The 25,000-nt window shown below is 38.4% G+C and overlaps 2 protein-coding genes across 2 annotated transcripts in view; both read right to left on the reverse strand.

Moving 5' to 3' along the window:
- The window catches only part of LOC134003423 (microfibril-associated glycoprotein 4-like), a 274,046-nt gene that overhangs the window by 42,563 nt on the left and 206,483 nt on the right, over positions 1–25,000 (reverse strand). The gene's annotated exons all lie outside the window — the stretch shown is intronic.
- si:ch73-256g18.2 (small integral membrane protein 36) lies at positions 18,131–18,487 on the reverse strand. The gene has a single exon (XM_062442032.1). The coding sequence runs from the start codon at positions 18,485–18,487 to the stop codon at positions 18,131–18,133; it is 357 nt and encodes a 118-aa protein (XP_062298016.1).

Here is a 25,000-nt window from a genome sequence, read left to right on the forward strand (position 1 = left end):
ATGAATGTGTAACGCCTCCTGCCGCTTGCCTACCGCTCAGTCATCCTGTTTGTTTCTTTCTTTGTTTTATTGTTTCTTTCTTTCTTTGGGGGCCAGTTCACACCTTTTTTGGGGGGTTGGCCCTTAAGCCGTATATATTGATATTTACGGAAAGTGCAAATACAAAAAAAAAAGCATAAATATATCACTGGTTTTTATACAGTGCCCCAAAATGCCAAAAAGGTTTTTATATCAATCCCCAAAAATGTTTTGAAATTTGTTATATAATCCAAATATCCCTACATTGTATTTGCTATAAGCTCTTAAATTAGTATGTGAGTAAATACAGTACTTACAGTAAAGAAAGGAACATTTTTTTTGTTTTCGGGGCCCCCTGGTGGCCGAGGGGACCAACAGCAGCTGCATTAGGCTCTTTGTTAACGTGATCGGTCTGCAGCAGGTCTGACAGAGTTCATCTTCACTCTGCTGCAACAGATTCAACCTGTGAGCTGATTCAGTTTTCCTCTTATATTTATCAGTCTGATGTGTTTGAGTTCATCTTCTCCTGAACTCACTGTGATGCTCAGCCTGTTCACATCGACGCCGTAGAAATCCAAACACAGCAGCTGGATGGGACAAATCAGATGTGCAATAGTTACTTTTAGCTCAGTTTGAGCTGAGATATAATATATAATAATCAGTGAAGAGTCTGAGTCAGTCTCTCCAAACTCAGTAAATGTTCACTTTTCACAAAAAGGACAAAAATAAACAGATCAGGATTCAATTCAGACTTTTCAAAAAGATTTTCAAAAAGGCAAAAAAACAGCTGATATTTACACATCCTGAAGGAAATCATATTGATTTATATAACCTGCATTAAATATACAACAATAACATGTGTGCACAAGATATTTTATGCATATTGGAACATTTCTGTGTGTAAATAAGATAATAAGTTGTGCCTTTAAGATAATATCCTGTGAAAACATAACAAACCTTTCAGCATGCCAGATATCTTTGGTGAACAAGTCAATATCAGTATCTTGTTTACTAGATAATAACTTGTGCATAAAAGATACCTTGTGGGGTTAAGATAGTGTTTAGTGTCCTCAACTTTATATCGTCCTCAACTTTATATCTGACAAAATAATCCTCTACAAACAATAACTCTCTCATACTCAAGATAACAAAGAGAGTCCCAGAAGTCTCTAAGACTCTGTAGATACTGAACTTTAATTTACAATTCTGGCTCTTCTATTCCAATCTGTGATGAGTCCGTAAACTGTTTGGAGGAACCAGGACTACCTCTGAGCTGAGGAGTCTGCAGAGAAACATCTTCACACTAACTATTCCTCAACATGATATCTGACATGTACAAAATAATCCTCTGCAATCAATAACTCTCTCAGACTCAAGATAATAAACAGAGTCCCAGAAGTCTCTGAGACTCTTTGAAATTCTGGCTCTTCTTTTTAAAATGTGAATAATCTTCCAATCTGTGATGAGTACGTAAGATGTTTGGAGGACCAGCACATCCTCTGAGCTGAGGAGTCTGCAGAGAAACTTACTTCACACTAACTATTCTTTTAAAATACTTCAGGCGTGTTATATCTTGACACGAGATGAGTTGAGGATGAGGAGGTGCAGTGGATTTCTACCGTGACGAGCAGCTTGGCAGAAATCAAACAGCGAGCAGACGCTTCTGTTGGCATCACAGTTTGTATCGTGTCACGCAGCCGTCTGCTGCACATATGGCCGAGTTACAGAACAGGAGCGTGACAGGAAGAGCTTCGTCCTGTCACTACTCTGCACACAACGTTTCCTTTTATTATAAACAAACGAGCCTAAGAGCCACTTTGTGTTTTGTGTTGAGGACAAAATGTCGACCGGTTAAAAAAGAAAATCATGTCCTGCTGTTTTTTGCCCTTTAAGCTCATTAGTGGAAGCTGTTAAACAGATCATGTTCTGGATGCAGCGAAGGGAACACACATGTTTTAACAACCTGGGTTTTGTTCCCTTTAAATCAATTCAGTTGAGTAGAATTGCTTCAATCAGAGTTTAACATGTAAACTTCTGTCATTGACCAATCCAACAGAGTTCATAACCAACCAGTAACTAAACACACAGGAGTAAGACCCAGATTGTCCAAAAAATAAATTTAAAAATGTGATTTTCCTTTTAAAAAATTGTTGTCGTTGCTTAAACATAAATCTGCTTTTTGCTCCGAATGTTTTGAAAATGTTTTTATAAGCTATGAAGCTGGTACAGTTTTTCTTAAGGTAAACAAAAAAAGGTTTAAAAGATTCAACTTTTTCTTTCTTTCTTTTTCTTTTCTTTTTGTTGTTGTTATTTTGTCTGTTTAGAAACCAAACTGGCTCCCGTCAGTCAGTCCTGTCGACGGTTTCTTTCATTGTTTTGTTTTTTATTTTTTGTCTCTTTTATGTCGTATTTTTCCGAAGTGTAGCTCAGCGATGAGTGCAGTGCGCCCCCCGGTGGCCGAGTGAGATATGAATGTATATTTGAAACAGTGCGTTGGGTGAGTGGTGTTGTCTTATACTGTGGAATCACTTTAGTACTCTTTACTACAGACCAAAAGAACACAGTATATAAAGGATATATTGATATATATTACAGGTTTTAATGTTTATACAGAGCTATTCTTCTTGTTTTTTGTACAGTGTTTTCCTACATAGATATTTCCTGTGTATTTTAGAAAGGGTTACATAAATATAAGCAGTACAGTATACATATAACTATATTCATAAATATTACCAAAACGGCGTGCCCCTTGTGGCGATGCATGGGCATTACAGAAGAAATCCTGCGAGGTTTTATTTCCTGTCCGATCTTTTCCTCCCTGCGTAGTTGAAATACCTCAAACCCTTCGCTCACCTGTGCAGGTGCCACACCAGCTGACTCCGTTCTTTTTTGTTGTTGTTGCTTTTTGCACCAGGTGCTCCACTTCCTCCTCCACTTCCTCTTCTTCTTCCTCTTCTCTTTAATTTCCATAACGAGGACACAGTCACGTCCACATAGATGCTCACATGTGTATATTTTAATGGCTGTATTTGGCCTACAGGAATGTATTCACCCAACTACAAGCACTTATTTTTAATTTTTTAGTTTCCTTTTTGTTTGGTCTCTCTCTCTCTCTCTCTCTCTCTCTCTCTCTCTCTCTCTCTCTCTCTCTCTCTCTCTCTCTCTCTCTCTCTCTCTCTCTCTCTCTCTCTCTCTTTCTCTCTCTCTCTCTCTCTCTTTCTCTCTCTCTCTCTCTTTTTTGTTTGCATCCTGGTGTTCACTTCTCTGCTTCTTGTTTGATTCTGTGTTCAAAGATATTTTTCCTATATTTGTCCGTTTAATTATGTTTCTCATGATCAAAATGAATAAAAAAGAAAAATGAAAAATAAAACAGTGTGTTTCTTTTTTTCTCTCCTTGTTTGAAGCGACTCTCGTAATAGTGGTGTCGGCTTTAAAGGGAATTAGTCATGTTTAGATTAATTAAGAGACTTAAGAGATTTATGACACCTTTTTTGCAGATTTACTAGTAAATGTGTTTAGTCAAAGTCCAGTAAATGACATTTGAAAGATGATTTTCACTTTTACTTGACAGTTAAAGGTTCATTAATTACAGCAGTTTCTTTGGTGTAATGATGAAAATTAAAGGGTTATGTCATGACAGTGATTTTTTTAAGCATAAATATTTTGGTAGTTTTTAACATTCTGTCTCCTTAAATGTCAAGGCTGTTTTTAAGGTAAACTTTCTACTAAGACATCATAAAAATCATAAAACTACCCCTGTCACACCCTGCGTTAGTTCGTGTTTTATTTTGAAAGTTGTTCTCTCCTTGTGTATTTTGTTAGTTTTACTTCCTGTGTTTCCCCTTCCTTGGTTGATTGCCTCATGTGTTTCACCTGTCTTGTGTCTCTCACCTGTGTCCTGTTAGTGATTACTACGTCTATATAGGTTTTGGTTTTCTGTTCTGTCTTGGTCTTAAGTCTGTCTGCCTTTTTGGGTCCATCTGCACTACGTATCATGACTTAAGTTTTAATCCTCACATACTGTTCATATTCTCTCCTCACAGTTTGTTCTCCTCATAAAAAGTGTTTATACTAAACATTGAAGCCCAGATGTGTTTAGAAAGCATCAATAGTCTCACTGACTGATCAATAAATGTGATTAAACCTTGATTCATGTGTCAGAGAGCAGAGAGAGTGTATTTTTTTAGCTTTTACACCACTAAACATCTCCTATCACACAATATCATGTCCTATTTTACCTAAGACATGAAAATATAACATAGCAATAATGATGTAAATGTTATTTAATGTAAAGGTAAAATGAGCAGAGCTTTATGGAAGTGTGGGGTTTATTGTAGAACCATTAGAGCCATCAGTCTTCACTGCTACATCATAAAAATAAATCCTCATAACTACTATCTTATTAAAACTATTATATATTCATTTCACTAAAACACATGTCAATAGATACGGAGATAATCTGACCCAGAACAGCCTCAATGGACAAACATTTGTAGCATTTATACAAAAATATAACATTTAAAATATTTTCTTTTTTGTGCATTTTGGGCCACTTTAGGAAAAGTCATCAAATTTCAATTTTTTTTCCTTTTCTCAGATATTTGAAAACATCCTAAAACATAAAAATGCATGATCACTTTAGTAAGAAAACACACAAACAGAGAGTCTTTGTGTCTTAAATTTAAATACTTTGAATGTTTTAACAGCATCAGTGATGATTTCCAACATCAAGTTCAATGTGTCTGGTTTGACTGTAGGTCCACCGCTGACCAGCAGGGGGCAGCACCTCCACAGCACAGCAGCAGGATGACCCGACTACCACCTGAATGAATGAAATGAGTAATATGGGACATAAAAAGTGATCAATATAGTGATTTAAAACAGAGGTAGAGACTCTGCTCAGGGTGGAAAGGACAGAGAAGTGAAGTAATGTATGAAACCAGTGTGTTTAACTTTATTTTATTATCTCATTAATCTTTTATTACCTTTTAATTTATTTGGTTTGAAGTTTGATTTAAACACATAAAACGGTCCCACTTTAAAATAAGACAATGCTCTATAAAGGATTTATAACTATTAATTAGATTGTAAAAACTCAATAAACCATTAATTAACAGTTATAAATCAGTTATAACCTAATTTGGCAAGATAGAGGTTGGCTATACTACTGCATTTATATCCATCAGATTCTTCCCCCATCTATCTCATCTCCTTATGAGCATTAATTTATGAGTTATATATATGTATAAAGGAGCCTGATTTTAAAGTGTAAAACATATCACAATTTACTAATGAATTATTAAGATTTATAACATGTATTTATACTTTACAATAAGGCTCCTTTTAGTGTTAAAACTGTTTGTAACTCATAAATAAATGCTCAGAAACATGAAGAGAATCACAGAAGAAACAAAGGAAACAAAGGATGGAGACAAAGCTAAGAATACAGATAAATATGGGATCACTATTTGGCAAGCAGCTGGTTACTGTTAACCTTTATTATAGTTATAACAGCTTATTAATTATTCTGAAAGGTTCACACACTAATTAACAAGCCAATTATAAACCATTCACAAAGACTTTATAAATGGAGACTTATTGTAAAAGTTGCATCATTAAGTTTAAAGTTGTATAAAACTGGATTTTTATACATCATATTTATTATATTATACATTTATCATCTTAAATTAAAGGTAAATTATGTAAGGCTGATTAATGGACATGACAATGGGCAGTAAAAACTAAATAAATCATATTGTGAGTGCTGATTATGGTTTCAAGATAACGTCATCCATGATTAATAATCAGTCTTCTAATTGTGTTCAAAGATATGAAATCTCTGGATAATAATGAGCAGAATCATGTTGTTTGGACAGTTAAACAATGTGAAACACTGGAAGGATCCGGTGGTCCGCACTGAGCTGGACTCACATGGTCCGATCAATCATGATGTCGTACTAATATAACGATAATCAGCTTAGCAATTGTGTGTCCATCTCATCAGAAACATCTAAAAATAACCTGCGGCTCAGTTCAGACGGATCAGTTACTGAATGGAGATGTGAAATTAACGTGAGCTGAAAGCGTCAAACATTGGGTCTCGTGTCCAAATATCCGACTGCTAAACGTCCAACCACAGTCTGTATTTTAATCCCGATGTGCACGGCTCTTTTTGATTCATTTTGTCTCATGTTTTAGCCTCGATAACACCCCACTAAGTTGGAATTGTCGTTATGTAAGGCCATTTTCTCAAAGTGAAAGGGAGCAGATCGGGATATTCTGCTAATCCCACGAGTTCAGAGTTTTTAGTGCGGATTCAAAATCTGTTAAAAAAACACGAAAACGATCCCTGTTGTATGAAAATACAGAGTCGTGTTCCTTCTGCTGAAAGTAACATCTGCTGTTCACATGAGCCTAAAAAAAGATCCACTTTGTTGGAGTCAGTTAAAACCTCAACGTTGAATTTTTATGACCAAGAAGAACAGAGTCGTGCTGATTTAGAAGATAAAGCTAACATTAGTGTTCGTAAACTCTGATAGAATTATTTGGTACCAATCAAATACATCATTTACATTCACTCAGTTTGTACCATTTGATAATGTTCACTCTTCTTAGTGGTTTCAATTCAGCTAGACTTGATAGTTGCTTGTGATTTGTCTTGTTTGTACATGTGATTATGATGTTTTTGATAGTTAACCTGTCTGCAAGTCAAGTTTCCCTTAGAGGACAATAAAAGCAACTGAACTGAACTCTTATCTCTGGTTGTTGTCAGAGTTTTATGAACAGGATGAAGGCTGTATGTTCTTACTTATACAGTCATGTTTTGACCTAATTCTAACATCAGCATACTAATGCTAACAATGATAATACCAACACGCCGATGTTTATCAATGCCCTAAGCACGATGTTAGATCATAGCTCCACATCGTCAAAGACCTTCTGCAGGTATGTTGTATACTGAAGAAGTTAAAAGGGAGTTTTTCCTTTCTGCTGTCTCCAAGTGCTGCTCATATGGGAATGTTGGTTCTCTTTAAATTAAAAAGTTCAGTCTGGACCTGCTCTGTATGAATAGAGCCTTGAGATGACAGCATGACAAGTTGCTAGCTGGAGACATTAAACATCGTCACGAAATTTCATGTCAATTTCGGATCAATCGACTGACATCATCATCTGTAAAGTCACAACGCTGGCGTGGCTAAAATCTGTGTTTTTGTCTTGGTAACCTTAATGAACCAAATGCATGTGTACAGATGTGATTATTGTTATTAAAAACAACTTAAAACCATTTAAAAAACCTTAAAAAGCATCTGCTCATGTATTTCTTCTTGCAGGACGTACCTGGGTTCAGGTTCTGTTCAGGGACCAAAACTTCCTTCAGAAGCTCGTTGACATTCGTAATGACACAAAAACACAACAATTCAATTTCCTTTTTTATTCACAGATTTGGTTTTTTTTATTTCTATATAGAGATTCAATAAAATCTTAATGCACATTTTGAGATTCTGGTCACATTATTGTTTTTACATATAAGTCAGTTTAAGACATACAATATTTAAAAAATGTTCAGGATCATTTATGTTAATATTTACATGTGATCTCCCAAAATTATTAAATGGTCATGAAGTGTATAACCAGCTCCTATTTCTGTGTTATTTTATCTAAACTGATGTGGAGAACAACTGTACAGCATCATTTTTCATTAAACCACTTTCAATGATGAACTTTCCCTCTTAACAAACAGCTGTGTACAGATGTGATGTAAAGAAACGTCTCCAGGGATGAAAACAAGAAGCATCAACAGTCATTAAACAGATTTCTCAAACCTGATCAAAGCTCAGTTAATAATTATATGATTAATCCTGTATGATGATGTGTGATCAGACACATATTCGTGATGTGTTATTGATTTGGTTCATTAACTCATGAATCACCTGACGAGACGGTTTTCTCCCAAAATAAACAATAAACAGTCATTTCAGCATGTTCCCCAAAAACATGACATACAGTGTTTACTTTTAAATGATGTAAAAGCAAATTGAACATGTCACATCCTGTGTTAGTTCATGTTTTATTTTGAAAGTTGTTCTCTCCTTGTGTATTTTGTTAGTTTTACTTCCTGTGTTTCCCCTTCCTTGGTTGATTGCTTCATGTGTTTCACCTGTCTTGTTTCTCTCACCTGTGTCCTGTTAGTTATTACCTCATCATGTCTGTATAGGTTTTGGTTTTCTGTTCAGTCTTCGTCTCTGTGTTTTGTCCTGTGTAGTTTTTGCCAGTGTTCATTCGGCCTGTGGTTTTCTGCTGAGTTGTTTATTCTCGGTTTGGCCAATAAAATGCCTGTTTCCTGAGACTGTCTGGCTTTTTGGGTCCATCTGCGCTACTCATCGTGACAGAATATTGAGAATAATTCTTTGAATACAGATTTATAAACAAAAAGAAGATCATTTTAACTCAAGGGCCACTTTCTGACTTTTTCATCTCACAACCTTCAGCTCCAGAAAATGTGTTAAAGTGAAATAAAATAATTTATAAAGTTATGACTGTTCAATTTCCACAATATTTGATCACGTCTCATTATTGTTAAGAAGGTTATTTGTATAATAACAGCTGCTGGTCCTTTAAAAGACACAGAAACATATGTTATGTTTAATTTCAACCTCTAATCGTCTTTCAGTGCTACTCTACTCTCTTTTCTTTAGCTTGTCGTCTTTTCCAAAGATAAAATAAATTTAAATAATTAAGAATTCCTGTAGTGGAAACTAGAAGTCTCATCTAAAAACATCCAGACTCTTATTTTGTTCTGATGGAGGGAAGAGACACAGGTTTACCTTTGATTTTGTCTCATAAACGTTGATGTTTCACATGTTTTATGCACAACAGTGTTTGTGTTTTATTCTGTGGTTGAAAACTGCTGCTGCTCAGTTTGTTCAAGCAGCTGTTCGAACTTTAACAAGACACCTGTTGTAAGTTTCAAACTGCAGATTCCCTTTAGGTTTAGATGTTTTTGTTCAAGCTCAGGTTTAAAGTCAGCATTGTCAGACTAAGCAGGTTGGGATCATTTGGATGACTTCTTCTATCATTTCGATGGTTTCCACTGACAAAATGTTTTTGCTTTATACAAATAAATCGTCCCCACACTGACCGAGTCCTTCATGACTCCTCTGACTGAAGACTGAAAGGTATCTGCAGGTTCAGCACTAAAGGTTTAGATACAATATTTGACATCTTCACTCTCTTGTGGTACTGTTAACACTCACATGGGAACGCTGGTTTTAATAGCTTATTATTCATTTATTGTGATGAGATGTTTTTGTTGGTTTTTGTTCTATGTGAACTCATCAAACCATCATCTGAAAGCCAGATGTCACCAACCAATGTTCACTTTACTACAACTCAGTTGAGGCCCATATGGTCAAACACAGGTGGGGTCACCATGGAAACTGCAGACAAACCCACTTGGGACCCATATTCGCAGCCCAGATGTAACCCTTATGAGGCCCACATGGACACGCTGGTTGGGTCACAATAAAGAAAAGGAAGACAACATCCCTGATGCTCTTTTAGCCCAGTCAGATTTGGGGTTTGCCTCCTCTGAGCCCCCCAAACGTCGGCATCAGACGAGCTGCCGGGTCCGTTCTGAAAACATCAACGAAATCTCAGCCTGCCGACAACCTGACTCTTACATAAACCTCCCAGCGGACAAAAAAGCAGCACAAGGGGAAAAAAACAAACACATAATACATGGTCCTAATACTCTGCCACGGTCAGCATATAATCCACAAACATGAAATATGGGAAGGGGGGTCGGGTAGATAATTGTGCAATTCATATGATGGATGGGGGGCAGCCTTTGGTCGCTGTGTGCTGGGTTTTTTATGTAAGAGGATTTCTCCCAGTGACGGCCTCTTTGGCACGAGTCCTCTTTAAAGACTCGGGGGTTGGATCATCTGTCAGACGGAGCCAGAGCCAATGAGCAGAGGGGACAGACTGACATGGGAGACGAGAGTCTTTTTGGTCGGGGGGGGGGGGGGGGGGGGGGGGGGGGGGTTGTCATTTCAGGAAGGAGAGAGATTAAGCCAGTTTGCCTTTTTTTTTTGCTCTGCTGAGGTATTTTCTACATTTCTCAGGCAGGATCGTAAACCCTTCACCCTCCATAAAAAACTAAAATAGGCTCACAAACAATTAATTGTCATTTCTGACATTATAATCCATCAGAAAGGAAATTCACTCGTCCTGCACTGTGATGATCTTCCATCAAAAAACACTGAACATTAAACATGATTAACGATTAAATTCACGAATCCAAATATATCCCCCCAGCTGATGATACTACATGTGTTACATCATAATCAGGGAGAGCATCTCTAATAACTCAAATTATGACAAAAATATGACACATACTGCAGCTTTTTCCCTCCCACAAAGTCAGACATGAATTTCTCTTATTGAAGATTTAAATATGCATTAATTTATATATCAACCTGTAAGAAAACACATTGAGTCAGACTCAGAGTCAATGATAGAATGAATGGGGATTATTTTAATTGGCAAAAACTTTAGAAACACAGCCCACTATTTATATATATATGATTCATTTTGTCAGCTTTTAGGGAAGCAACAGGATCCTTAAATTGAAGTGAAAACATGGAAATCACATCACAAGATCATCAAAATCATAATGTGGCTGAAAAGTTTTGAATGTTTGTCACATGATGACGGCAGCCTGAAAACAGCAACGTGCTTGAGGATGTTGGGACTTTATTATTATTCGTGCAAAGGGAAAGTGTAAATGTAAGGAAATAAATAGTTTTAATTGTGTTATACAGTAAAATAAACCCATTGTACCCATATGAGGAAAAACTACTTCCTGTTCAAAGGCAATGCTTAGTTCTTGTACCTATCAGGTCCGACTAATCCCAGATATCTAGGAGAAATTAAAAATGCATACAAATCTAAAGCTTGGGTCTCAAGAGGTTAAACACAGTGTTTTCTTGCAGTTTAAAAAAGACCAATATAACACACTGATGAGGAAATACTGGTTTTAAAGGTGCAATGTGTAGAACTTAGTGGCATCTAATGGACTGGACTTGGCAGAAATTGATTATAATGCTCCTATAAGTATGTTTTTGTTGTGTTTTCGTTACCTTAGAATGAGTCTTTATATCTACAGAGGGAGCGACCGCCATGTTGCACTGTCATGTTTCTACAGTAGCCCAGAACAGACAAACCAAACACTGGATCTAGAGAAGGACCATCGTAGCTTCTCCTGCAGGGGCGGGGGAGGGGATTGCAATCTGCAGCCTCACCACTAGATGCCACTAAACCTCACACACTGGTCCTTTTAATGTTGTTGTTTTTTCTCTGTGCAAACATTTTTAAACATTGTGAACAGACAGTAGACAACTCCAAAATCATGCAAACACCTTTTAAAGGTCCAATCAAATTCATCAGTTTGAGCGCTGAGATCACAAACGAGGCTCCACAAACTTCTTGTCCATGTGTATCTCTGTTGAGCCGCTTTGATAAACACAAAACATCCCAATATTATTTATGTTCATGTCATCTCCCAGCGGATGTCCATGATGGTGCCAGATGTGATTACTGATGACAAACATCCTCATTATTTAATCAAGTAATTCTGTTTGGTGGATTCACTTCCAATTAAACCAGCTCAGTTCCAGTTAGTCATCAGCTCGATGTCGTGACAGATTGAAGCATCGCTGATGTTTTATATGCAGCTCCTGAAGAGACCGAGATCGTTTCCTTTCTGAGCAAACAGAGAGTGTGACGCTGCAGGAATTCAAGGTGCTTTCTGGGATTTGTTGTCTTTTCTTAGCAGGTGTTGTCAAGACCCTGGAAAAACATGGAAAGAAACAAGGTGATTAAATTAGAGCAACTTTGACATGTTTCAGTTTGTCTGTGAAGCTTACACACTCTGTTTTATATGAACTTTTCCTGTAATGTGATAATTTTCTTACTTGTTTGTTTATGAGCTACAGGCCAAAGAAGAACTGACTGGAGTGGATATCGCCCCTATGTTATAGCAAAATGGTTTGACTCAAAACAGATCTTTGACTTTAGGCCCATTTAATTTTTTCTAACATATTTAAACCCAAATATTGCATTAGAATTTCCAAACCTAAATTTGACCAACTTTTACAAGTGACAGTTTGTCTGTGAAGCTTTCTCTATTTTACATGAACTTTTCCTGTAATATGAACATTTTCTTACTTTAATCAATGTTTTAGTTCACTTCCTGAAGTCATGGAAGCAAAATGGTTTGACTCAAAACAAATCTTTGACTATTTGTACCCTCCTGTTGTCCTCGAGTCAAGGAAGGAAGGGAGGGGAGTAAGGGAGGAAGAAAGGAAGGATGGAAGGGAGGAAGGATGGAAGGAAAAGAGGGAGGTAGGAAGGAAGGGAAGGAAGGAAGGAAAAGAGGGTGGAAGGAAGGACAGAGGAAATGAAAGAAGGAAGGGAGTAAGGAAAGGAAGGAAGGACAGAGGAAAGAAGGAAGGAAGGTATGAGGGAGGAAAAAAGGAACGAGGGAGGGAGGGAGAAAGGCAAAGAGGAAGGAAGGAAGGAAAGACAGAGGAAAGAAGGAAGGAAAGGAAGGAATGAGGGAGGAAGGGGGATGGAGGAAGGAAATAAGGAAGAGAGGAAGGAAAGAAAAAGGGAGGAAGGGAGGAAGGAAGGAAGGAAATAAGGAACAGTCAAAATAGACTGGGTCGACAAAAAGGTCCTCCATCAAATTTCATCTGTACAAACTGTCCAAACTTATGTTAACATGCTAAACTACAATGATGAAACAATGACTGTTTAACTTTGAATATGATCACTTTATCAATCAGACCAGTAATTGTAAATGTGATGCCTGGTTTCTATGACAACACAGTGTAAGTTGACTGAATTAGCTCAGTAATGGAGTAATATTTTTCAGTATGAGATAAACAGTCAGTGTTTCCTCTGTGCTTCATTGTCTCAGTAAACAAACATCAGATGAGTTTCTCCATCAACCTCTTTTAACACCATCCACCAAATCTCTGTTAACACCAACATCTGTCGGCCGCCACATCTGTAAACCGTCACACAGAGGCCACCCAAGGGTTAGTCCCACTGTCCAGCATACGTCAAAGGGATGAGTGACGCACATGCATCCGTCCATCCATTCATTATTTCCCTGTCCAGCAAGGGTTTATGTTGTCAGCTCACTTCAACTGAGTGATGGGGGGGAGGGATGGGGTGGGGGTGGGGGGGGGGGGGGGGTCACGCAGAGGATTTACAGGCTGGTTCAGAGCTTCATGAAGCAGGACGAAGAGCTTAGAGTCTGGGACCTCAGTGTCCACAGTTTGGGGGGGAGGGGAGACGACTGAGGCGCAGTCTGGAGCTGCTGATGTTACCTTCGTCCTGCTCTGTTTTACACTATTTATAATGGACAGAAACTAGAGCTGCAACTATTGGTAATAAAAATACAATTATTTTATTTATAATATTTTGATGATTGAATAAACCTTTTACTAATTTTTTAAGCAATTATGCTAAAGCCTAAAGCTGCGTTCAGACCAAAAGCGTCTGACGCGAATTGAGCAGCAAGTCCACATAGAAAATGAATGTAAATGGCGCGATCACACGCGATTTTATATCAGGCGGCGCGAATGAAGCGTCTGAAGCGAATGAATGAGTGAATGAATCAAGCGTCTGAAGCGGCGCGAATAAAGTTGGAAAATTTGAACTTTTCAGTCGGCATCGCGCCGCGACATCCAATCAGCGGCGAGTTTCTCCCGACGTCACAAGCGCGAATGAAGCGATGATCCAAAAATGTATATTTATGATCAAGCGGCGCGATAGAGGCGATTCAAGCGATTTTTTCGCGTCAGACGCTTTTGGTCTGAAAGCTCTAAAGCCTTATATTTGATTCTCTATTCTAGTATTTTATTTCTCTCTCTTTCTACTTTTCTGTACTTTGTTTTTATTATTAGTGTGTGTGTGTGTGTGTGTGTATGTGTGTGTGTGTGTGTGTGTGTGTGTGTGTGTGTGTGTTTGTGGGGGCGGGGGGGGTAATTGTACTGTATGTGTTAATGTTTCCATGTTTTTACTATTATTGGGTTTTATTTTTATTTCTCAAATTGCATGTTTTTATGTTTTTTTATTTCCAATTCTTACTGTTAAATGTTTGTTTTATGTATAAAGCACATTGAGTTGCCATTGTGTATGAAATGCTCTATATAAATAAAACTGCCTTGCTTAAAGATTTGATGGTTTTAGCTTTTCAAATGTGATGATTTAATGCTTTTCTGCATCATATCGGATAGTAAACTGATTATCTTTGGGTTTGAACTGTTTGGACAAAGTAAAGCCTCTTCTGTACTTTTTAGTTTGTGATAATTACCAAATGTTAGACTTTCATGTCCTTACAATTATGACTTACTGTATTAGCATCTTATGAGAAAATAATGTCATATTTATAATAAAAAAAGAAAAGAAACATGAGTGTAGAAGTTGACGCTCATTACTATTCATATATTACATTACAATGATGCAACTTAATGCATATTTCCATCCACATCCATTATTAAAATATTAGGAGTTGGCTCTTCAAGATAAATAGTTATGGACTTCCAATTGTTTCTCACTTTAATAATAAAAACAACAATCAAATTTATATTTTAAAATGTTTATCCCATGTCACTTCAGATAAATGACTAAATGTAAATGGAAAAGTTGGAGGTAACTCTGTAGTTGGTGCAGAAAACACACAATGAGTTATAGTCATTAAAAGAGCGGCAAAACTCAAATGATGTAAAACCATGTTGAAGCAATGCTGGACATATGACACAAGGAAGGAAGGTTACAGTCTCCTGATGTTTCAGCTCTTCACTGATGTATAAGTCACATGATTCAGATTCATGTACGTCATCATTTTTTCAGTCAGTCTACTAAAACAGCACACTGAGAATTACAAAACTATAGTAATTAGTGAATATGTAAGTAATAACCATAAGGACTTTTTCAGTGCATTTGTTTTGATGGCTAGACAAACAAAATGTTGTCGTTTATTAGCTTCCACCAGTTAGGTTTAACTTGTTGTTTTATTGAGAGCACAGCTGTATCATCCAGAAACCACGATCCATCGGCCATGACGTCGTTGATGTAAAGCTAGATGCAGACAGCTTTACACAAATGTTACGCAGAGGTTTAAAATGATTTACAAGAAACATTCCAGCCATGTTTGAGTCGTGACGTTTCTACTGTGAAAGTAATTATCCTCAAAATGTTATTCAGTATATAAGCAGCTGTGTTGAAGGCAAATGGGAGCAAACATAACATCTGGAACAAAGTCACATGTTTTAAGGCTGATGTATATCAGACTAGGAATACTTGTTTTTAAACTTTGCATCATCTGTACATAATTTCAATCAGGTTCTAGTGAAATGTTTGAATTTTTGTCATTTAATGTATTTTCATGTCATTCTGTAAAAAAGTCAGTGTAGTATCCCACATTCACATTCATATTGTACAAATCTGTCCTCAACATAACTTAACCTATAGTTTATAAAGCTTGACATGGTCTTTCTCTAATTAAGCAAGACCGTAGTTATTATGTGCAAGAAAAACGTTTTGAATCGGACGTAAAAAAGAAGTTGTCACTGAATGTAATCCCGAGTTTTGCATAATCGTCCAATAGCGACATTGTTGTCTGACAGTAGAGTTGATATAATATCTAAAGCTAAATATCTAAAAAAAAAAAAAAAACAGTTTACGTGTGATAATTGGTGAGACTCTCAGGGTTGTCAACTTATTTTTTGATCCGATGTTCCTAATTTTGTCAATCTTATATATCTACATTTCTAAATCCAGACATAAAAGTAAAACCCTCCTTGGACGCTCTTCTTAGGAATTTTATGTTAACTTTTATGGTGCGGCTGAAGCACTCTACAAATGAAATTATTATGCCTAAAAAGAGCAGTACCTGCTATTTCTCTAGTTTTTGGAGGCACTGTAGAGGGTGTTTGTATGTTTATTAGATATGTTTTTTGTTTCTTTGTGTGGTGTTTCTTGTTGTATGTGTGTTTTTATGGACCGAACTGGTCTGAAATAAAGATTGAATTGAATTGAATTGAATTGAATTGAATTGAATTTAATTGAATTGAATACATTGAAAAGTTAGTCGGAAAACATGGAGTATTTCTCCAAGTAGGGCATCAAAAAGTTTGAAGTCTTCAACATGATGACCCAATGAATTAGCTGCCAGTCCTTCAGGATGACGGATTAATTTCTTCTTGAGAGAAACCAATCAAAGAAAAAATTAAACCGTTTCTAAACCTACAGAAGCAGGAAAAGTCCCAGGATGTACTTAACGAAGAAAGTGTAATTACACTTTTTATTTACTGTTAGCAGATCAGGAACCGACTGCAGCTTCAAACCAATTAATCAGGTTTTGATCTGCTGTTAATCTGATTAAACAAATGGGACCAATCAGCAGCTCAGACCGGGGCGTCGTCCTCGATGCGAGACACATATCAGCAATAATTCATTTCCATGCATTTGCTAATGCGTGATGGATTACAGTCGGAGCAAAGAGGACACTGTCACGACACACAAGTCTGTAAATGTATGAAGAGATAAGCAGATGCCCTTCACACACAACAAACAAGCAATATCTGAACACATACACACAGATGTTCACATGCACGGTGGTTTAACAGATGTGGTTTATTCTGGAAAATTATTAATCTTTTCATTTGCTTCCATCTTTGACTTCCATTTACTTTTATTGTCTGAGTTTACGCTTGTAATTTAGTTTTGCCTCTGAATCTAAACCTTCAGATCCTCATTGAACACTGAAACCAGACTGATAAATACAAGTGTTTGGACTTTGTAGATGTTGTTGTTGTGGTTATGCTCACTGTACCATGACTAATGTTCAACAAAGCTACATTCTGGTAAAGCAGATGTGTCAGTTTAACCCAAAACAAAAAGCCCACCAAACAATACACAAACCTGATTCTAGCCTTCAACACAAAACTTAGACTAAACCTCAAAATAAAAAGTTGTAGGGAAACGTACATCGGTCCCCACAATGCAGGAGTCCCCACAGAGTCATCAAGCAGCCAGATGTGGGTCCCTATAATATCAGTGTGTTTTCAGGTGCGAGTCCCCACAATGCAAAGAGTCCCCACAATGTCAGTAAACAGTCAGGTTTGGTTTAGGGTTTAAATGATTGGTAGATTAACTAATTAGTTGAGTGTTAGCTGCTTTATTGGGTCTTTTATCTGTTATATTACTCTGTATTATTGTTTTTACTGCTTTTATTCTGCTTATTTGACTGTAAAGCACTTTGGTAGGCCATTGGCTGTTTTAAATGTGCTATATAAATAAAGATGACACTTACATTGACAAATTAATTCTTTCTTTTTCTTTAGAATATCATTGATATATAAAAATTGAACCCTGAAATGCACTGGTGGCATTTTAAAGCACATGACAAAAAAAATAAACAAACCCTTTAAATTAAATGTATAAATGAAACAACAGCTATAGTTATGATACCTTTGCTGTGATAGAAACCAGAGCACCAGCAGCTACTTAAGGCCCTGAAATCGAATCAAAAATGTTCTTTTTTGCGGTCATAGTATTTAGGTCAAGTATTTCTAGATGTCTTATTTCGTAAGTGTAAGTTTAGTTATTGTTTGTATTTTAAATGATCTTTTTACTCATTTTAACTGGAAGTTATTTCACATTTATTCATGTATTTTTTGCCTGTTGTTGCTCTGAAAGTCTGAAAAATGGTTATAATCAGTATTGTTTGGTTGTGTTTTGCTAGCATGACTCCATGTAGTGAATATTGGACATTGTTGCTGTATTATTGCACTAATGTTATGCTGTTTCCTGTAGCTCTACATGGATTCTACTGAGGCTGGGGTTCAATAATGGGCGAGGGTTGGCCCCTGGAAAGTTTTGGGTTTGACCCTGCTTGACTGCTTACCTCCTGCTGGCCTCCTCAGCAGCTCATTCACACCATCCCATTATGTTAAAAGTTAAAAAATAAAAGTCCAGGGGCTAAAAACACTGTACAAAGTGATGCAACAGCACTTCATGTCTCTTCCTCTTCCTCTCAGACCAGAGTACTCCTCTTCTCCCTCTCCCTCTCCCTCTCTCTCTCCCGCTCCCTCTCTCCTCTGTCTCCTCTGCTCAGGTCCGGAGTCGGCAGCTCGGGGTGACCCGCCGTGTTGTTGGGTTCGAAGCGAGAAGATGCGGGCGAGTTCTGCATGACCACCAGGCGGATGGGCGACTGGCTGGGCGGCGCTGGCGTGTTGTCAGGGGCGTACTCCTTGGTGGGGTCTTTGCCCCGGCAGTCGTAGAGGATACAAGAGATGAGGAAGACCAAGAGAAGGATGACATAGCTGGCGACCAGGATGATGAGGTTCAGAGTGACCGGGTCAATCTCCAGGTAAAATTCCATAAAACCCATGGTGACGCTTCATATCGTGCCTGATCCAGAGGTGAAAGAGACGATAGGAGAATCAACCAAAAAGAGAAGAAATGTGGGCAGAAGGGGGGCAGAAAAAAAAGGCAGTTGTTTGATGGAGGATGAAGGATGGACAGCTGGCAATGGAAAGAGAGAAAGAGCAAAAGACAGCAGAGGACGACAGCAGAGAGATGAAATGAGACGGATCAGCTGATAGAGAGAGAAAAAGAGAGAGTGGCAGTGACAGCAGGCCGAGCTGGATACGAAGCTTTGTGCTCTAAAGGACGATAATCCTTTGCTGCTCCTCCAACCTTGAATTTTCAGCAACCAATGATTAAAGCTGCTCAGTTTTAATAACTTAAGCCACCATTTTGATTTTGCCAACTACACACTACTACTACAACGACACAGCGCAGCGACAAAATGATACTCGTGCAAAATGGAGGACGGGACTTCAACACACACAAACACCTGTCAACTTGCCACGAGCATCACTTTGGGGATTTTGGGAGTCATGTAATATGTATTAGACAACTGCTTTATTATGTCACTCTGACTGATTATTTTTAAATTTGAAATCAAATTAGATTAAAAGCACTGAAGGGCAGAAAGCAGGCTGCGTGTTCTCACTCCAAATATGCTTTTTTACATTTTACTGCTGTTAGCATGTTAGTACGTCTCTGTAATGGCAGCTAAAGGACTGTTATGCCCTGAGTTTGGCCTCACAGCAGAGTGTCATCTCAGGTTCACTGCAGCCTTTTTAAAATAAACATCTCCTAATGTGTCTTGAAATAGCATTGTTCTGAAAAATATTACTAAAACTTAGATATTCTGAAATACTGCAATGTAATTGGTGTTTTTTAACCCTCCTTTCGTCCTCGAGTCAAGGAAGGAAGGGACGAAGAAAGAAGGAAAGGAGCAAGGAAGGAAGGAAGGAAGAAGGAAGGAAAGGGAGGAAGGAAGGAAAGGAGGGAGGAAAGAAAGGAGGGAGGAAGGAAAGGAAGGAAGGACGTAGGAAAGAAGGAAAGAAGGGAGAGAGGAAAGAAGGAAGGAGGGAGGGAGGGATAAAGGAAAAGAGGAAGGGAGGAAGGAAGGAAAGAAGGACAGAGGAAAGAAGGAAGGGGGATGGAGGAAGGAAAGAAGTAAGGGAGTAAAGAGAGAGGAAGGAAAGAAAGAGAGAAGGAGGGAGGGAGGAAGGAAGGAACAGTCAAAACAGACGGGTCAATTTGACCCGGGAGGACGACACAAAGGTTAATGACTATCACAGTTTACATACATTTGCAAAAAGAAAACCATTCTTACCTCACAACAAACAAACCCTGCCTCCTGCTGCGTAATGCTAAACATGCTCTTCTTTATAGACAACATGGTTTGCATGTATATCAAAGTGCACACAATGATACAAAAGGTTATTAATGCAAAGTGAAATTGAACAATAAAAAGCATTTAAGTTATAATGAGGGGTCAAAAACCATATCCAGGTACTGTATGTTGTGGCCCAAAACATGATACATTCAAAGAATGTCAAAAAAGAAAATGTTTTTTGTTAAAGCTTGAGGTTAGACCGACATCCCTCATCCAGTGGTAGACTGGATGGATAAGGGATCCAGTCCACTTCAAAAGTGTCAGGTGGCATGCAAGGAGGGTAATAAAGGCATCGATTTTGCAAAAAATCCCCCCCCCCACACACACACACACACAGGTATCCCTTCAGGATGAATTCCTAACAGTGACATAAGAGGGTTTTGGATTTTTTGGATCCATTTTTTTCGGCATAGACACCTTTATTCAGAAGTTGACAGACAGGAAACATGGGAGAGAGGGGGGGGGGGGGGGGGGGGTGACATGCAGCAAAGGACCTCCAGCCGGGACTCGAACCGGGGTCGGCTGCATACGTGGCTCTAACCACTCGACCACCTGTGCCCATATGTGGGTTTTTCTGGTAATATTAGTTGTTGTTATAACTCAATATATTAGTTAACCTCTTCCACTAGAACATGATCACATTTCATGTTGTTCTTGCAGCTTTCTGCTCGTCTAAACTCTCCATTAAGACACAAAACCCTCATTTAAATACTGCTGTCTGCACCTGTTGCACCTGTTTTCATTTACAGTTATTCTAGTAGATCACCTGCAAAACTCACAATAACTAAACACGCAATCTAGTACCCTTTATTTGGGATCTTAGTAAATCAGGCCCTTTATGTTCTCTGTTTCCTTTATTAATGCCTGGCATGGAGTGATTAGATCTTATAGCTGGAGCCAGCAGTTCAAGACAAAGAGACAAAGATAATAAGACTCAAGGGCATCGCTGGTGGTTTGGAGTATTAGTCAAGACCATAGCTGAGAGGCTGAGGTACAATAGTTTGAGTCAGGATATGAACAATGGTCCCATTCTTCTCTGCATCCTCGGAGAGAAGGCATTCTGAAACAGTTTGGCAAGAGATTACATGACGTTAAACAAGCATTGGGTATTATTAAAAAAAGGAATCTATGTTTAACAAAACCTTTACTGGCAGAGCTTCCTCCAGACAATGGATCAGGGCTTTGGTTAATATGTTGTGATCAGTGTTTAAACAGAAGAGATGGGTATGTAGGATCTGGGAGTCTAAGGAATATTTGATTTTCTTTATGTTTCTTTGTTTTTTGCCAGTGATGTTATAGACGCCTGCTTTAGGGTTGGAAGGGATCCTGATTCCAATAAATCCAAGTACGTGGCTGCCAGATGGTTAGCTGTGTAGATAATGTCACACAGAGTTCATTTGGCGATTTCTGAGTTCATATTGATGGCTCCTGTTATATCCTGTATTGTGATTGGTTTATACCAGGCATGGCAGCTTTATTTATAGACTGATTTCATATTCAATGGCATCTCAATGTGCTTTATACATAAAACAAACATTTAACAGTAAGAATTTGAAATAAAAAAACATAAAAACATAAAATTTGAGAAATAAAAATAAAAGTAAACACATGGAAACATTAAAACATACAATCCCCCCCCCCCAAATAATAAAAACAAAGTACAGAAAAATAGAAAGAGAGAGAAATAAAATACTAGAATAAAGCATTAAAAATAAGGTTGCAGCATAAAATAATGATTTTATACAAACCGGAGACCTGATCTAGAGACAGAGACGGGATGTGTAGATTCACAAAAAAGTTACTAGAGGTGCATAGTTTACTGTAATAATCTTTAAAAATGTTTATTTCACGTTGGTCTGTAGTAACCTCGCCATCCTCAGAGACCAACCCCATTGGTCATTTCAATCAGGAAAGACAAGTGAATAGAAAGATATTTATTGTAATGAACAAAATCTTAGTAATGACAAAGTCTTTGGCGCTTGAACTCCATGAGGAATCATCTCTGAACGGCTGCATATATATATATATATAGATCCCCCATGAAGTCCAGACACTGGTGCTGGTGATTGCTGATGAGACTGAAGAGAAGATGGCAGATGGGAATAGACTGCAGATCCTGTATGGCGGAGATGGGGAGGAAACAGCTGTATGACAGGACTGAAGCAAAGAGAGAGAGGCACATTTAACCCTCATGTTGTCTTCAGGTCAAGGAAGGAATGAAGGAAGGAAGGAAGGAACGAAGGAAGGAAGGAAGGAAGGAAAGAAAGAAGGAAGGACAGGAGGAAGGAAGGAATTAGGAAGGAAGGAAAGGAGTAAGGAGGGAGGCAGGGAGGAAAAGAGGAAGAGAGGAAGGAGAGAAGGAAGGGAGGAAGGAAGGAAAGACAGGAGGAAGGAAGGAAGAAAGGAAGGAAGGAGAGAAGGAAGGACAGGAGGAAAGAAGGAATTAGGAAGGAAGGAAGGAAAGGAGTAAGGAGGGAGGCAGGGAGGAAAAGAGGAAGGAAGTAAGGAGAGAAGGAAGGGAGGAAGGAAGGACAGGAGGGAGGAAGGGAGGGAGGTCAGAAAGAAGGAAGGAATGAGGAAGGAAGGAAGGAAGGAAGGAAGGAAGGAAAGGAGTAAGAAGGGAGGAAAAGAGGAAGGAAGGAAGGAAGGAAGGAAGTGAGGGAGCAAAGAAAGAGGGAAGGAGGGGAAGAATGAAGGAACAATTTAAGAAAGAGGGAGGAAGGAAGGAAAGATGGAACAGTCAAAAGAGACGGGGTCAATTTGACCCGGGAGGACGACAGGAGGGTTAAACGGACCGCTGCTAGATGATAGGCTAAGGCTGAAGTGTGGCGATTTGCTATTGGTTGCTGAGATCGACAGGTGACTGGCAACAATTGAGATAAGACCCTTAGACATAGAAAACTAGGTAATAGATGAGCATGCTTGAAGGAGGCAGAAGTTACCAGTTATGCCTTTATGTTTTAGAATCTACTGACTGAACTTTGGCTAAGCTTCATTTGTTTGGCTCACTTGTCTGGTCAAAGTTTTCCCCACTTTCTCCACTGGGACCCCAGCAAGACTGCAGCTAATGGGGATCCTAATGAAATGAAACTAAACTAGACTAAACTTTCTCACCATGTTCATTCATACAGAGTACTTTTTGTTTCTGAGCAGTACATTTTCTATGGAGTATGAGGAAATACGTCTGTAGCCTACTTTCAGGCACTGCTTATGTATGTTGGGGATGGATTTTGTTCATATCTTTTAACCAATACAGCGATTTGTTTACTAGGTTTTAAGTGTTTTCCTCCAAGTTCTTTTTATAATTAGCTATAAAAGATATGATCGGATCTCCTAGACTCCCAAACAGGTGAACAGAAACATCCGGGGTCATGTATTCATTTCTAAAAATAAGGGGAATTTCTTCTGCTAATAAAAGGGAATTGAATCTCCAGTTTCTTCTAGTAGTTCCTGGTTCAAGTCAATTAAATTTCAATCCAATTCAGAGCTAACAGTGTACATGGGGGGGGGGGGAAAGGAGTTCACTCTACTAAACACTATATATATATATATCAGAAATGCCAGATTTTAAGAGAAGGGATTAAATGAAGGAAGCCGATTTGGACGCCACATTACCAGGTCTGGCTGATGACCTGTCCATCCAGGGTCCAAACAGATTAAAGTCTCCTCTCCTGATGAGTAGCTGTACATTTAGATGATGATGATGATGAAGACTTTTACTCAAATGTATAATAATATGATTTTTGCCATCATCTTAATATTACAGTATTCCAAATATATAAATATATACACATATATGAATTCCACATATTACTATTATTGGCTGGACTGCAACATTGGGGCCAAACCCAATAAACATGAAAGCCTCTGACTGAGTGACTGAGTGATGAAGTTACACCACCACTTCCTGTATCTATTCCAAATTAACCCTCCTGTTGTCCTCGAGTCAAGGAAGGAAGGGAGGAAGAAGGAAGGAAAGGAGGAAGGAAGGGAGGAAGAAGGAAGGGAAGAAGAAGGAAGGAATGGAGGGATGAGGGGATAAAGGGAGGAAGGAAGGAAAGGAGGGAGGAAGGAAGGAAGGAGGGAGGGAGGGAGGAAGGAAGGAAGGAAGAAGGAAGGAAGGAAAGGAGGAAGAGAGGAAGGAAGGAAGAAGGAAGGAAAGGAGAGAGGAAGGAAGAAGGAAGGAAGGAAAGGAGGGAGGAAAGAAGAAAGGAAAGAAGGAACAGTCAAAACAGATGGGGTCAATTTGACCCGGGAGGACGACACGAAGGTTAAAACTGTATGTGAACTTGATGCATTGTGGATTAGGACTTTCAGACTTCCCACAAACGCACCTGCAAAATGTAGGAGTCTGTTGTCTGCTGAGGTCCAAATTCAGCCAAAGTGTTTGAATCAAGTTTTAAATCAGACACACAACAGAAAAGCTGCACTGAAACCATGTTATTACTGGTACTGTACATTTTATATTCAAACTGTATGTTGAAATATAATGAAGTGCTTCCACGTAGAACATTTTTGATATAATTAATCACATTTAAAGCAAGTTATGCTTCAAGTTATTCTCATGAGTTCAGCTGCTGATTACTAATGCAGAACAGAAACGTCTGTTCCCACTGAGCTCACAGAGTCTGAACATTGACAGAAACACAGTGCTGAATGCATACAGGACATAATGTATATATATATGATGTTCTGTGACCTCATCGCCTGCAGTACAGACTGAAGACAGAGCAGGACGGAGCTGCTCTCAATGACAAAGCTTCATGTTGTTTCCATTCTTCCTGCATCTGTTCTGCGTTATGCATCAGTGCTGCTTCCACAAGCTTCTCATGTGTCCCGACATCTCTCCCAGATAGATTCTCTCATGACCAAAATGCAGACAAAGTTCAACAAGTTCACAATAAAATCTGGGGCTTTGAATCTGCGACATCATAAAGACTTTAGCATCGGTATGAAAGCAGCGTCTGTAGACCTCCGTCTGTCTGTAAACCTCTCAACCCTTCTCCTGTCTAAATAAAACACACAGAAATGAAAAGAGGATATCCAGTCGCTTCGAAAAATGTTGTAAAATAACAGAATCAGGAAATACCTTTCAAAGCAGGGACACCTAACTACTGTCCTCGACAGCAGATGGTGAGCGCCAGGGGAAAG

This window comes from Scomber scombrus, chromosome 21 (assembly GCF_963691925.1).
Source record: "Scomber scombrus chromosome 21, fScoSco1.1, whole genome shotgun sequence".
NCBI classification, from domain to species: domain Eukaryota; kingdom Metazoa; phylum Chordata; class Actinopteri; order Scombriformes; family Scombridae; genus Scomber; species Scomber scombrus.